Source organism: Acipenser ruthenus, chromosome 4 (assembly GCF_902713425.1).
Source record: "Acipenser ruthenus chromosome 4, fAciRut3.2 maternal haplotype, whole genome shotgun sequence".
NCBI lineage: Eukaryota > Metazoa > Chordata > Actinopteri > Acipenseriformes > Acipenseridae > Acipenser > Acipenser ruthenus.
In genome coordinates, this window is record NC_081192.1 from 75,715,445 (window position 1) to 75,727,469 (window position 12,025).

Sequence of the window (12,025 nt, forward strand, 5' to 3'; positions counted from 1 at the left end):
CAGAAATTAACTGAGGCATTTAATTATAAAAAAAAAGTTTTAGAACTTACAGTAAAAAGCTTTGAAATCTAGAACATTTCGGCAAACAATTCCTTATTACATATTTAATTTATAGCACTACTAGAAGTTTTTTTTGTTTGTTTCGTTTCCTCATCTGAGGCTTACTAGTGTTGGTTAACAGATGGCTTAAAGGTAAAAAAAAAAAGCTTTGCTCAGAAGTGGCTGCATATCAACATTTAATTATTATGCTTTCCACATACAGGTTACTGGTCCAGCTCTAGATAAACCATTTAGATTTGGGGGCTAGGTACAGTTAGGACAGGTCAGGTGTCACCAGAGGGGAGGACTGGATAGACAGGTGCCTTGTACCGTTTTCCCCACTTGGTATATTGAACACTAACTTGCCAGTAAATAATAATAATAATAATAATAAAGACAAATTAACAACAATTAGTTTTACATTTTTTTCCTCACCATTGGGGTCAAAAGCTTAAGCTTCTATTTCAGCAGCAGAAGCAACAAGTGAGTCTTCTATATTACCATCTTTAAAAGATAATAAACTGCAGACCTAATTCAAATTCTGCGTAGCAGCATTATGTCTTCAGCAGTATAAAGTAGAAAAGTAAAGATAAAATGTCCAAAATGAGTATCAAGAAATGATACACATGAAATGATACAGAAGAAATTATATTATTAATTATATTATTATAATACCATATAGGTTGATTCACAAACATAGGCTATAACACAGGACCTTAAATAGTGCTTGACTCCAGCAGTAATCGGTGTTGGTCTTTTTTAAACAAAAAAAAGCAGCTTTGTTATAAAAGTTCTGTAACTACATATTTTTACCCCCCCCCCCCCCATATCATGTTAGCCAGTTATTTTCTTCTCACCCATAAACAATATTGCCTTTTAATTCCAAACAGACTACCAACAGTAAACACTGTGACATCAGCAGTCAGATGCTTTTTATTTCTTTTATATAGGCAATAAAAAAAAACAAAAAAAAACACACACACCTCTCATTGTTTTTGACAGGTTAGCCAAACAAAAAACAAAACAAAACAACAACCTTACAAGACACTTATGAAAATATATACTTTAGTAGTGATCGTCCCAATGTGTTTAAAGTGCCAGTTCAAATGTGCTCAGACGTCATCACCTCCGTCTCTCTCTTTCTGTTGCTGATACCTGATGGTAATTGGAATCACTGTGGACTCTGCTCTCTGACTGAAATTCACAGGGGTAGTGATTAATCCCCTAGCTTGCTGCTGCTGCTTCATCAGTATCAGCACTAACTGGAGTCTTGAAGCTTCATCAACCCTTCCTCATAGACGCGCAGGATAGCTTCACACACAAACCGGTACTGACCCTGTGACAAACAGGACACAGAAGCAAGATTACTACACAGTTGTTGTACTTACACACATCACTCTTTAGGGGGAAACATGTTTTGGTAGTATTATGAAAATCTTCTCTTCGGCAGGCTACTTTGATACCTGGTGAAGTACAGTAAACAAGGAACTATTTTATTTTAAAATGTGGAGGAATGATTTATGGCAATAAATTCTTTCATGCAACGTCATGGACACTAGAGAAGTTGCTTGAATTAGAGTTCATTTAAATATACTTTCCTTAACTCTGAAGAGAATTTAACACTAAAAATATACTTCCCTATGTATTATTTATTTCTTCGTGTACAGGATGCTGCACACATAACAATACACACTCTTTAGCCATGGGTTGTTTATACACATTATTCATTATGGGTCATCCTTACAGGCCATCTTCTATTTTCTACAGTTATAGACGCTGTTGAAAATATTGATGTCAAAAATGACAAAAAAATTAATAAAATGAATGGCAACTCTATAGACAGCATCAGTGTCAGTTGCATTTACTGGAAATGTGGCACAGTTCCTTTGGCATCAACAGCATTGACTAAAGAAGTGTTGAAAATGAAGGCCTTTTTGCAGACAGCAGGACCACTGGTCTTATTCTCTGCTTCTACTGCTTGGCTTTAAGCCTGCCACTAAGGGACCATTGCTCTCAGGCGGTGCGGGAGAGCCAGTGATTCCCAGCCCATGGTAATACCCAAAGTGTCATAAATGGCAATGCACCCTGGAAAATAATGTTGCACAACAAAAGTGAGTTATGACACAGTCCCATAAAAATGTAGTCCTGGTACAGCATACAGGACTCTGCCGAGTCAACGCCCATTGCGAAATTACAGGCATTATTGCATACAAGGAGTATTTAACATTAGGTAGATAGATTATGTTTACAATTAGGCATGTTTAAAATTCAAAAAAAGGTAGCGCACAGCACACAGTCACGATAAAGAATCAAGAAGCGCAGTTAACACATTTAATGACTGGTGAAATACAACTTAGTAAATGGTTTACCTGGAAAAAAAGAGTGAAATCCAATTCAAAGCTACTGCAGTATGTCCACTGTTTTGTCAGTTCAAATCTTTCACACAAAACAAACATTAAACTTTGAAGCTGCAGTGTGCAGTGCAAAAGCACATCATGAAAAAAAACACATTTGTCAGTGAAAAACGCAAAAAAAAAAAAAGTCGCTACATTAAAAAGTATATATAAAAAACGTGAAGTTTTCGGTCCACTAAAATAAAAGGTTTTACATAATCTCTAAAGTAGGAAATTGCAGTGTCCAGTGAGAAAACTGAACATGGAAGTTACAAGCTCACGCCACTCTGGACACCAGTGTACCCACAACTCCTTCAACTTTGTTTTGAAACATCTGCAGGCTGAACAAGTGGTGTAAATCCAGCAGGTATATGCAGTCAGGACACATATCCGACCCTATAAAATGTTGACTTCAGTGACGGTTAAACGCGTGTGACACATACCTGATTATTTCATTTTGGCCGTTCCAACCCTTGTCCATTTTTCAGGTAACAGAAATTATACAATATCAAAAATACATATCTGAAAAGACTTTAAAATAAGTCAGCTTCCATTTAGATGTACTGTATTGGTTTTGTTGGTACAGTACTATATTTTCAACAGAACAATATGATAATGAACCTATGATAATGAAAATATCACTTGCCAAGAGAGACGACGTGGATTGTAATACAGCACATATTTTTAAATCTGATACGTAGCAGTATGTAAAATTCCCCGTTAACAACCCAACTGCAAAATGAAACTGCATACAACGTAAAAGATTTAAAAAAAAACACAATGACGAAGTTTCCATAATTAAAACAGTATCCAAAGTCAGTATTCAAAATTGCAGAATATAGTGCTCGATAAGGCCCTAATGTCACAGTTCACTTGCAAATGAAAATGCACAAAAGCAACTAAAGATCACAGTATCTAAAACTGTTTAATTATTAACTTACATTACCGTAGCTTGTCTCTTCGCTTTGTTTTGGCTGTATTTTCGTCAGGTGAAAATGGAGGAAGCGTTTTGTAATTGCACAGGGTCTCACTATTTATTTACCGCAAAAAAATCCACAAAAAAAAGGAAAAAAATAAATAACAATAAGCAAACAGTAAAATAAAGCAAAATATAACAAAGATAATTAAAGATAAACATAAAATATAAAGAAATTGCCACTGTCATGCATATTCATGAGCAGTCACAACTGGGGTGTGGTTTGGTAGCGGGGAGATTTACAGTCTGTATCTAAATTAATAGCAACTGCTTCAGTCTGATTTGGCATGCAGAGAAAAAAAAACATGGGCTGCAATGGATAGTCAAATAAATTGTAAAACTGAAAGAGATGGGCTTTGTATCACAAAGCTGGTGATGGAGTCAGAAATCGCATGTGACGGGTAAGTGCATTAATTTGTTACATATACCTGTACATATAATTTATATATAAAAATGGGGATTGATTTTATTCTTAATACAAGGCCAGTAAAACACATCTGCCGTGTATCTGGGTAACAGATACCCGAGTGCTGTCTGTAGAACACGTCTCGTTTCTCCATATCACCTTTCACAGCCTTTCATATGTACCCGTGCTCTGTTGAGTAGACGCAGCGGACGCTTATCATTGTTGTTCGACGCCCAAATGTGATTTGCCTATTCAACCATATTTGGGCTAGTCATCCACCCATTTACAGTGACTTTCACATTGCCTGGGATTTGCAGCTGTGCAAACAAACGGGGAGGAATGATGTAATTTCGTTCTTTGAAGCAAATAAAGGCTGGGTTTTTATGTCCCGATGTCTAAGCAGTAAGTGCAACGGTAAAGCCTGTCTCTGTTCCCCCAGTGGTGGCGATTCTTACAGTTGTTTCCCCACAGATGCTGTTGGTTGCGTTTGGTTTCATATCAAATCTCACCATTGTTTCGTCCATTTTCCCGATATTATAGTCTGTACAATCATGTTGATTGCGACGCCAATCAACTTTGAACTCCCACGCACCTCGATAATTTTGATTGTGTTGCCTCCACCAGTCAATGATTTCAAGTTTAGTTGCAAGTCTATAACTTCTTTTTGGTGGCATTTTAATATAATGTAAGAAGCGCTGGGCAGGGATCTTGCTATCACTCAATGCACAGAGCAACTACTTCCAAGTAGTTTTTATTTTCACGTGAACCACGATATTTCCCGTCAGCCATTATTTGCGTATGGTTATTAAAAAAACAGAAATGAATGGTGAAAATTTGACTTTCAGCTAAAAGTTGGGGTGGGGCGATCGTTCAAAACGGGGTGTTGACTTTTGCAAAAAAGGCTGTAGCAAGTTATCTACATAAAATAAGGTTGTGTTTCGTTCCCCTAAAACGAAATGAATACCCATTCCCTGGGTAATGATTGTTAAGTCTGAATCCTAGTAGTATAGACTCTAATATGGGCAAAGTGCTAACTGGAAAGCAAACTGGTAGAATTGTATGCAATTCAGGCCCCAGAACTGGGACTGTTGCAAACCCTACCAAAGTTTCCAGTGTATAATAGAAAATAGTTTTTTTTACAGAGTAGCATTGTAAGGCTAAGCAGGTGATTCAAAATGTGTCAATACCCATACAGACAAAATGTGTCTGCTGTGTCAAGCCATGGCAAATGGTTCTGCTGCTGCTTTTACATTTCAAAGTTGCTAAAGTCAACAAGTTTCATGGAGAAATTTCAGAAGAGGGTAGAGTGTATTCTAGCAATGCCTGGTTTGCAGGTTTCCTGCAGTAATTGTGAACTGGACCACACACCTTTACTGGTTTCTTTCAGGTTACCCACCCAGCTAGTTTAAAAAAAAGCCTTGAAATTAATTTAACATTAAGCGGTAAAGACCACAGTGAATTTTCAGCTGGATGTGCAAACTCAGTAATCCCCATTAAAAAGAAAGCGTGAGCAAGTCGAATCACCTCCGAAGCCTGTTCAGACAGGATGTTTTGTACTCACCACTGTCTGCACCATCATTGCTCTCTGGTCCCTCATTGTTCGAACGATATCCAGCGGGTACACAGGTTGATTCTTTTCAATTAATTCCACTGATGTCTCCATGGTAACCAGGACACCAGTTCGACCGATTCCCGCGCTGTAGAGAAATGAGCAGCATTGCATGCAATATTAATTTACACCCTAGTACAAACTGGGAACAGCGTTATTGAACAGCAGTAGCAACACAAACATGCTAATAGAAGCGTGGGAATGGTAGAAAAAAATACTTGTCAGTGAATGACTAACCCTTTTGAAAGAAATCATTAAAAATAAATAAATAAATAAATAAATAAATAAATAAAAGAGAAGAAGGATTAGACAGAGAGCAATGCACCTCCTTTGGCATCTAAACAAAATGCTACATTATTCTTTTATTAACCAGTCTAGACGAGCGGTGGCTGACAAAAGCATAACTCACGTAAAAGTAATTTTCTTCCAATGGCAAAATTTAGAAATGTAACCATTACCTAATGGGATATAATTGCTTATAGCCTGAATTACTTATATCAAAGCTGCTCCTTTAAAAGCCCTGTATGCGTCAGACGTTGTCTCTGCCCCCTGGAGATAAATACGAATGACACATAAAGGCTCAGCGCCATTTTCTTGAAGTAAACACAGTGGCCTTGAAGGGTAATAGTTACATTTCTATTTCAGGGAACTAGTGTTACGATAATAACCTAACGTTCCCTTTCAAGTACGAAATGTAACCATTACCTAATGGGATAGAATACCCAAGCCGTCGCAAGTGAAAGACTTGCAGCACCGGCAGATGTGCTGAAAAGGGGCAGCAGTGTGGAGTAGTGGTTAGGGATCTGGACTCTTGACCGGAGGGTCGTGGGTTCAATCCCAGGTGGGGGACACTGCTGCTGTACCCTTGAGCAAGGTACTTTACCTAGATTGCTCCAGTAAAAACCCAACTGTATAAATGGGTAATTGTATGTAAAAATAATGTGATATCTGGTAACAATTGTAAGTCGCCCTGGATAAGGGCGTCTGCTAAGAACTAAATAATAAAATAATAAATAATAATAAAAAGGAAGATAAACTGCCTTTAGCATTCTGGCTGAGGACCGATGAGGATACACCCTCATGCAGTGTATATGCTGCAAGGTTACACTGAGTAACCTCAGCATTTAACACCAGAAGTCCAAGAGGTGTGTGGCTGACTACCCTAGAACTTAAAGTGAAGCAATAATAATAAAAAAAAGGGTTAAAGAGCAGAATGAGCAGCTGTCTGCGACAGATGCACCCTGGAATAACGCCCAGGAGGTTGCTAGGCCTCTTGTGGAGTGACCAGTGCCCTTTTCTGGTGGGGGCAGGTTGGCTAGATCATATGCAATCCAGACCAAGTCTGCAATCCACCTTGACAGCCGCTGTTTAGACAGGGCTCGTCCGTGGAACTTAGACCTGAAGCAAATAAACAACTGCTCTGATTGCCGGCGACTAAGAACATAAGAAAGTTTACAAAATGAGAGGAGGCCATTCAGCCCATCTTGCTTGTTTGGATGTTAGTAGCTTATTGATCCCAGAATCTCATCAAGCAGCTTCTTGAAGGTGTCAGCTTCAACAACATTACTGGGGAGTTGGTTCCAGACCCTCACAATTCTCTGTGTAAAAAAGTGCCTCCTATTTTCTGTTCTGAATGCCCCTTTATCTAATCTTCATTTGTGACCCCTGGTCCTTGTTTCTTTTTTCAGGTTGAAAAAGTCCCCTGGCTTGACATTGTCAATACCTTTTAGAACTTTTAATGCTTGATCAGATCACCTTGTAGTCCTCTTTGTTCAAGACTGAATAGATTCAATTCTTTTAGCCTGTCTGCATACGACATGCCTTTTAAACCCGGGATAATTCTGGTCACTCTTCTTTGCACTCTTTCTAGAGCAGCAATTTCTAACCAGGTGACCAGAACCGAACACAATATTCTATGTGAGGTCTTACTAATACATTGTAAAGTTTTAACATTACTTCCCTTGATTTAAATTCAAAACTTTTCACAATATATCCAAGCATCTTGTTGGCCTTTTTTATAGCTTCCCCACATTGTCTAGATGAAGACATTTCTGAGTCAACATAAACTTCTAGGTTTTTTTCATAGATCCATTCTTCACTTTGAGTATCTCCCAGTCGGCTTCGCACAGCACACGGCCGCGGAGGGGACATCATCAAAACCTAAAGCTAAGACGAATACGCTAAAATGCGAAATTATTTTAAGTATGAAATGAGAGAAAGTTAATTAAAATTAGCTTCTCCGTAGTTATGACTTAAAGTCAGAGCTCACTCCTTAGGCAAAGGCTGAAAGAGAAAATGGTGCTGAACCTTATGCGTCACTCGTATTTACGTTCTGGGGGTGGAGACGACGCCCGACACATACGGGGCTCTTAAAGGAGCAGCTTTGATACAAGTGCTCAGGTAATTCGGGCTAGAAGAGATTATATCCCATGAGGTAATGGTTACATTTCGTACTTGAAAGGGAATCTCCGGTTATTAAAAATAAACTCTGTTTTTTATGACCAGTAACTGATTGAATTTTTTTTTCCTCTTAAGAACGGTTTGGAATTTTGCATCAGACCGCTTTGCACACCAAACAAATCCACCAAACAAAGCCTGTTGTGTTATCTTCACCTTTACATTGGCCATTAATCACAACAAATCCTGCCAAGTCACCCCTCTTCTGTTTTTGAACGAATCTTGGATTACTTTCTCTGTTCCTGAAATCTTAAACAGTGTCTGCCTGGATCTTCAATTTTCTTCCAATAAAATTTTTTTTAAATGGGTCAACACAAACTCTTCTTCTGTAGAAAGAATAGGTTCCATTTTTTTTTTAGCCTGAACTTAGATCCTATGAGGCACCAATTTAAGTACGCAAATGTTCCATTAATGTGGTGGGACCTATTCAATATTCAAATCCAGGCCACCAGAGGTGAAATGCTAGAATATAAAAGTATAAAACACTCATTGGTAGAATATGTAGAAATGAAACTGTGTAAAATGCATATTAGACAAATGTTTCGACTAAAGTCTTAAAACCCACTTTGAACCAAGCTCCCACTAACTCTGCAATGAAGCGCTTACCTGCAGTGGACAAATAGGGGCTCATTCTCAACTCTCTTCTGTCTCACAGAGTTCACAAAGTCCAGGAAATCAGCGGGATCATCTGGAACTCCATGGTCAGGCCAGGCCACGTACTGCAGGTGAGTGACACTGCGCTCCTCCCTGGTCTGAAAAGGGAAACACACGTTACTGATGCAGCCTGACCAGATCAAGCTGTCAGCTAGAGACAATGACAAACTGAACATCAAAATGTCACAAATTCCCCTCCCCAAAAGGTATCTGATTACATGTGCATTGTTGAGCCTATAAACCCATTAGGACACCTTAATCAAACACCTCATTAATTAATTTGATGCCCTGCTCTTCCTACTTTTCCATTATGGTGGTTCCCAACTGAATTCGTACTGACTGTTTCTGCCAAGGAAAGGTCAGGCCAATGCAACAGATGGGTGGTTACTCCTCCTTCGCAGTTTCATTAATCTTGCCTCCAAAATCATTCAGTGTGTGTGTGTGACAGAGAGAGAGAGAGAGAGAGAGAGAGAAACAGCGTGTGGGATGTTCTTTCAGGTGCTACAAACGTAAAATAAATTTAAAAAAGAGGAGACGAGAAAATGTTGTTTAACCTTCACAAGAGTGTTCCAGCTTTTATCTGCCTAAAACACAGTTGGAGGATTAGCTTTGCTGCAATCTAATGAAAAGGAATAGCCTGAGCTTAGCTTCTGTACATCACAGACCACCTTTAAAATAGACGACAAATCCCTCTTATTTTACTCATCTCAAGCGTATGGCTTATTACACAAGAGGGAGAGCAGTTTTTAAACTTTGTTCTGTAGATCCATGTCACATTTTTCTTTTCTACTTGCAGAATATGCATGAATAGGCAGACTTGAAAGTGAGGGCAGTCTCTGGGATGCAATCCCATTGGTGCGTATGTATGCTCTACCAGTTTACTGATCTGAAAAGAATGCCTCTTTTCCACTGTACAACCGAGCCGCGCCAGGGCCGTCCCGAACCATCACGGTGCGGTTAAGGAGAGCCGAGCCATGTTACTGACATCACATGCAATGACAGACAGTTAATTATTGTTATTAATTAACTCAGTTTGCCAAAAGATGCACAAACAAATGGTGTTTAAAAATTAATAGAGCAACGGTAGAGCTGTATCTTGTATTATGTCAGTATATGTCCATTTGCTTCAAATCTTCAGAAATTCGGGCATAAACTTTCTCATTTCTGATGCACAACAGATATTCCTGAACACTTCTATCTGCTCACAGAGAAACTACAGCCTGCACTTCCTCAGCGTCCCAAGGCTATACTTCTCTCATCACACTTGCTGCCCACCATGTTGTTGAACAGCTAAGGGCTTAAAAGGAAGATTTATAAGCATCAGACATAATAGTGCAGGAAATAACTGTACAAAAGACACCTGATCAGAGTTGTATATACGTACTGTAGACTGCGCTGCAAACCATTTTTAAAGAAAATGTATAAAACAAACTGTCAATTTGCCAAGAAATAAACAGGAATCTAAAATGGACCACAGTAAAAAAGGGAAAGCCTTCAATGAAGAAAACCTTGTACCTACAGTTAAACATTGAGGTGGTTCGATCATGGGGGTGTTTTAGCAGTTCAGGGACTGGAGACATTCATATTATTGAAGATCGAATGAATGCAGCCAAGTATCAAAACATTCTACAATGTACAATGATACCATCTGCTCATAGGCTGATTGGCAGACAGTTTATCTTTCAACACAACAACCACCTAAAGCATCTGGCTAAGTCAACTCTGGAATTCTTTATAAAAAAAATAAAATAAAATAAAATAAAATAAATAATGATAAAAGATAAAGGTTCTGGAATGGTCTTTGCAATCACCAGATCTCAATCCAATAGGTATGCTTTAGTAGACTGATCTTAAAAAAAGCTGTAGTCAAGCATGTGTATCCAATCTGTCTGAGCTGAAGGAAATATGCAAGACAGAATGGGCCCGAATTTCACCAATAAGATGTAACATACTGGTTAAGAATCAGCATAAATGTCTGAAAGATGTAATAAAAGCAAATACTGAAGCAGGGATGGCAATACTTTTGTATAATGAATTTGTTTGTTTTTTGATAAATGTTATTTGTTAAAATTACTAGAAATTGTGTATTTTGTTTTATTAAAAAGCAGTTAAAGCTCACTTGTCTTTAATTGTTACCTTGAATTATGGTATAATAAGCGTAACGTGCCAATACTTTTGTCTGCGACTGTACTTGCTCTTCAGCATTTCTAGTTACCAGGTTACATATTGGCTTCAGAAAGAAAATAAAAACATACTGCTATGTTTGAGCTGGAGAGATACAGTGCCGTGAAAAAGTAATTGCCCCCTGTCTGATTTTCTGCATTTTTGCACATTTTTCACATTGTACTTGGTCAGATTTTTTTGTGGGTTGTAGTAGTATATAGAGGGAGTCAGAGAAAAAATGACACCGAAGTTTGGTGCTTCTTTCATTTGTTTGGTGTGCAAGGTAATCAAACATGCAATCTTCAGGTGTGAAAAAGTTATTGCCCCCCCCTAGTTAACTCAACCCAATTAAAGGGATAATTAGGGTCAGCTGTTTGAGTACTTTGGTTAACAACCAGTCCTGATTTGGGCCAGCCCTGCCCAATATAAATCTGACTAACTTTGGCCCTTACTATCAGAGTGAAGTTGTCAGCACACAGGTTCTAGAGCAGGGGTGGGCAATTCCGGTCCTGGAGGGCCGGTGTCCCTCCTGGCTTTTGTTCCAACTTTGCACTAAATTACTTAATTGGACCAATTATTACCAATTATTGGTCTAATTAAGTAATTTAGAGCACAGTTGGAACAAAAGCCAGGAGGGACACCGGCCCTCCAGGACCGGAATTGCCCACCCCTGTTCTAGAGGCACATCATGCCACGAACAAAAGAAATTCCTGCAGACCTCCGGAAAAAAGTTGTTGATGCCTATCAGTCTGGAAAGGGTTACAAAGCCATTTTTAAGGCTCTGGGGCTCCACCGAACCACAGTCAGAGCCATATTGTCCAAATGGAGAAAGTTTGGGACAGTAGTGAATCTTCCCAGGAGTGGCCGTCCTGCAAAAATCTCTTCAAGAGCAAGGCGTAAAGTCATCCAGGAAGTCACAAAAAACCCTAGAATATCATCCAGAGATCTGCAGGCCTCTCTCGCCTCGGCTAAGGTCAGTGTTCATGACTCCACCATCAGAAAGACACTGGGTAAAAATGGGATTCATGGCAAGGCGGAAACCATTGTTCACTAAGAAGAACATGAATGCTCGTCTCAAGTTTGCCAAAAAGCACCTGGATGATCCTCAAGAGTTCTGGAACAATGTTCTATGGACAGATGAGTAAAAAGTGGAACTTTTTGGCTGACATGGGCCCTGTTGTCTGGCGAAAACCAAACACTGCATTCCACAGTAAGAGCATGGTGGTGGTAGTGTCATGGTTTGGGGACGACTTGCCATCATTCTGCTCTGTATCAGAGAATTCTACAGGAGAATGTCAGGCCATCCGTCTGTGAGCTGAAGCTGAAGC

The 12,025-nt window shown here is 39.0% G+C and overlaps 1 protein-coding gene across 7 annotated transcripts in view; it reads right to left on the minus strand.

Moving 5' to 3' along the window:
• Nucleotides 1–944: 944 nt before the first annotated feature.
• Nucleotides 945–12,025, minus strand: part of LOC117400475 (tyrosine-protein phosphatase non-receptor type 3-like) — a 141,159-nt gene continuing 130,078 nt past the window's right edge. For all 7 annotated transcript variants that reach the window (XM_034000509.3, XM_059022798.1, XM_059022795.1 and 4 more), the window contains exons 25-27: nucleotides 8,487–8,632; nucleotides 5,376–5,511; nucleotides 945–1,375 (exon numbers count right to left, since the gene is read on the minus strand). In XM_034000509.3, the coding sequence (XP_033856400.1) occupies nucleotides 1,298–1,375; nucleotides 5,376–5,511; nucleotides 8,487–8,632 (360 nt within the window). In that variant the 3' untranslated portion in view covers nucleotides 945–1,297. The remainder of the gene's footprint in view (nucleotides 1,376–5,375; nucleotides 5,512–8,486; nucleotides 8,633–12,025) is intronic.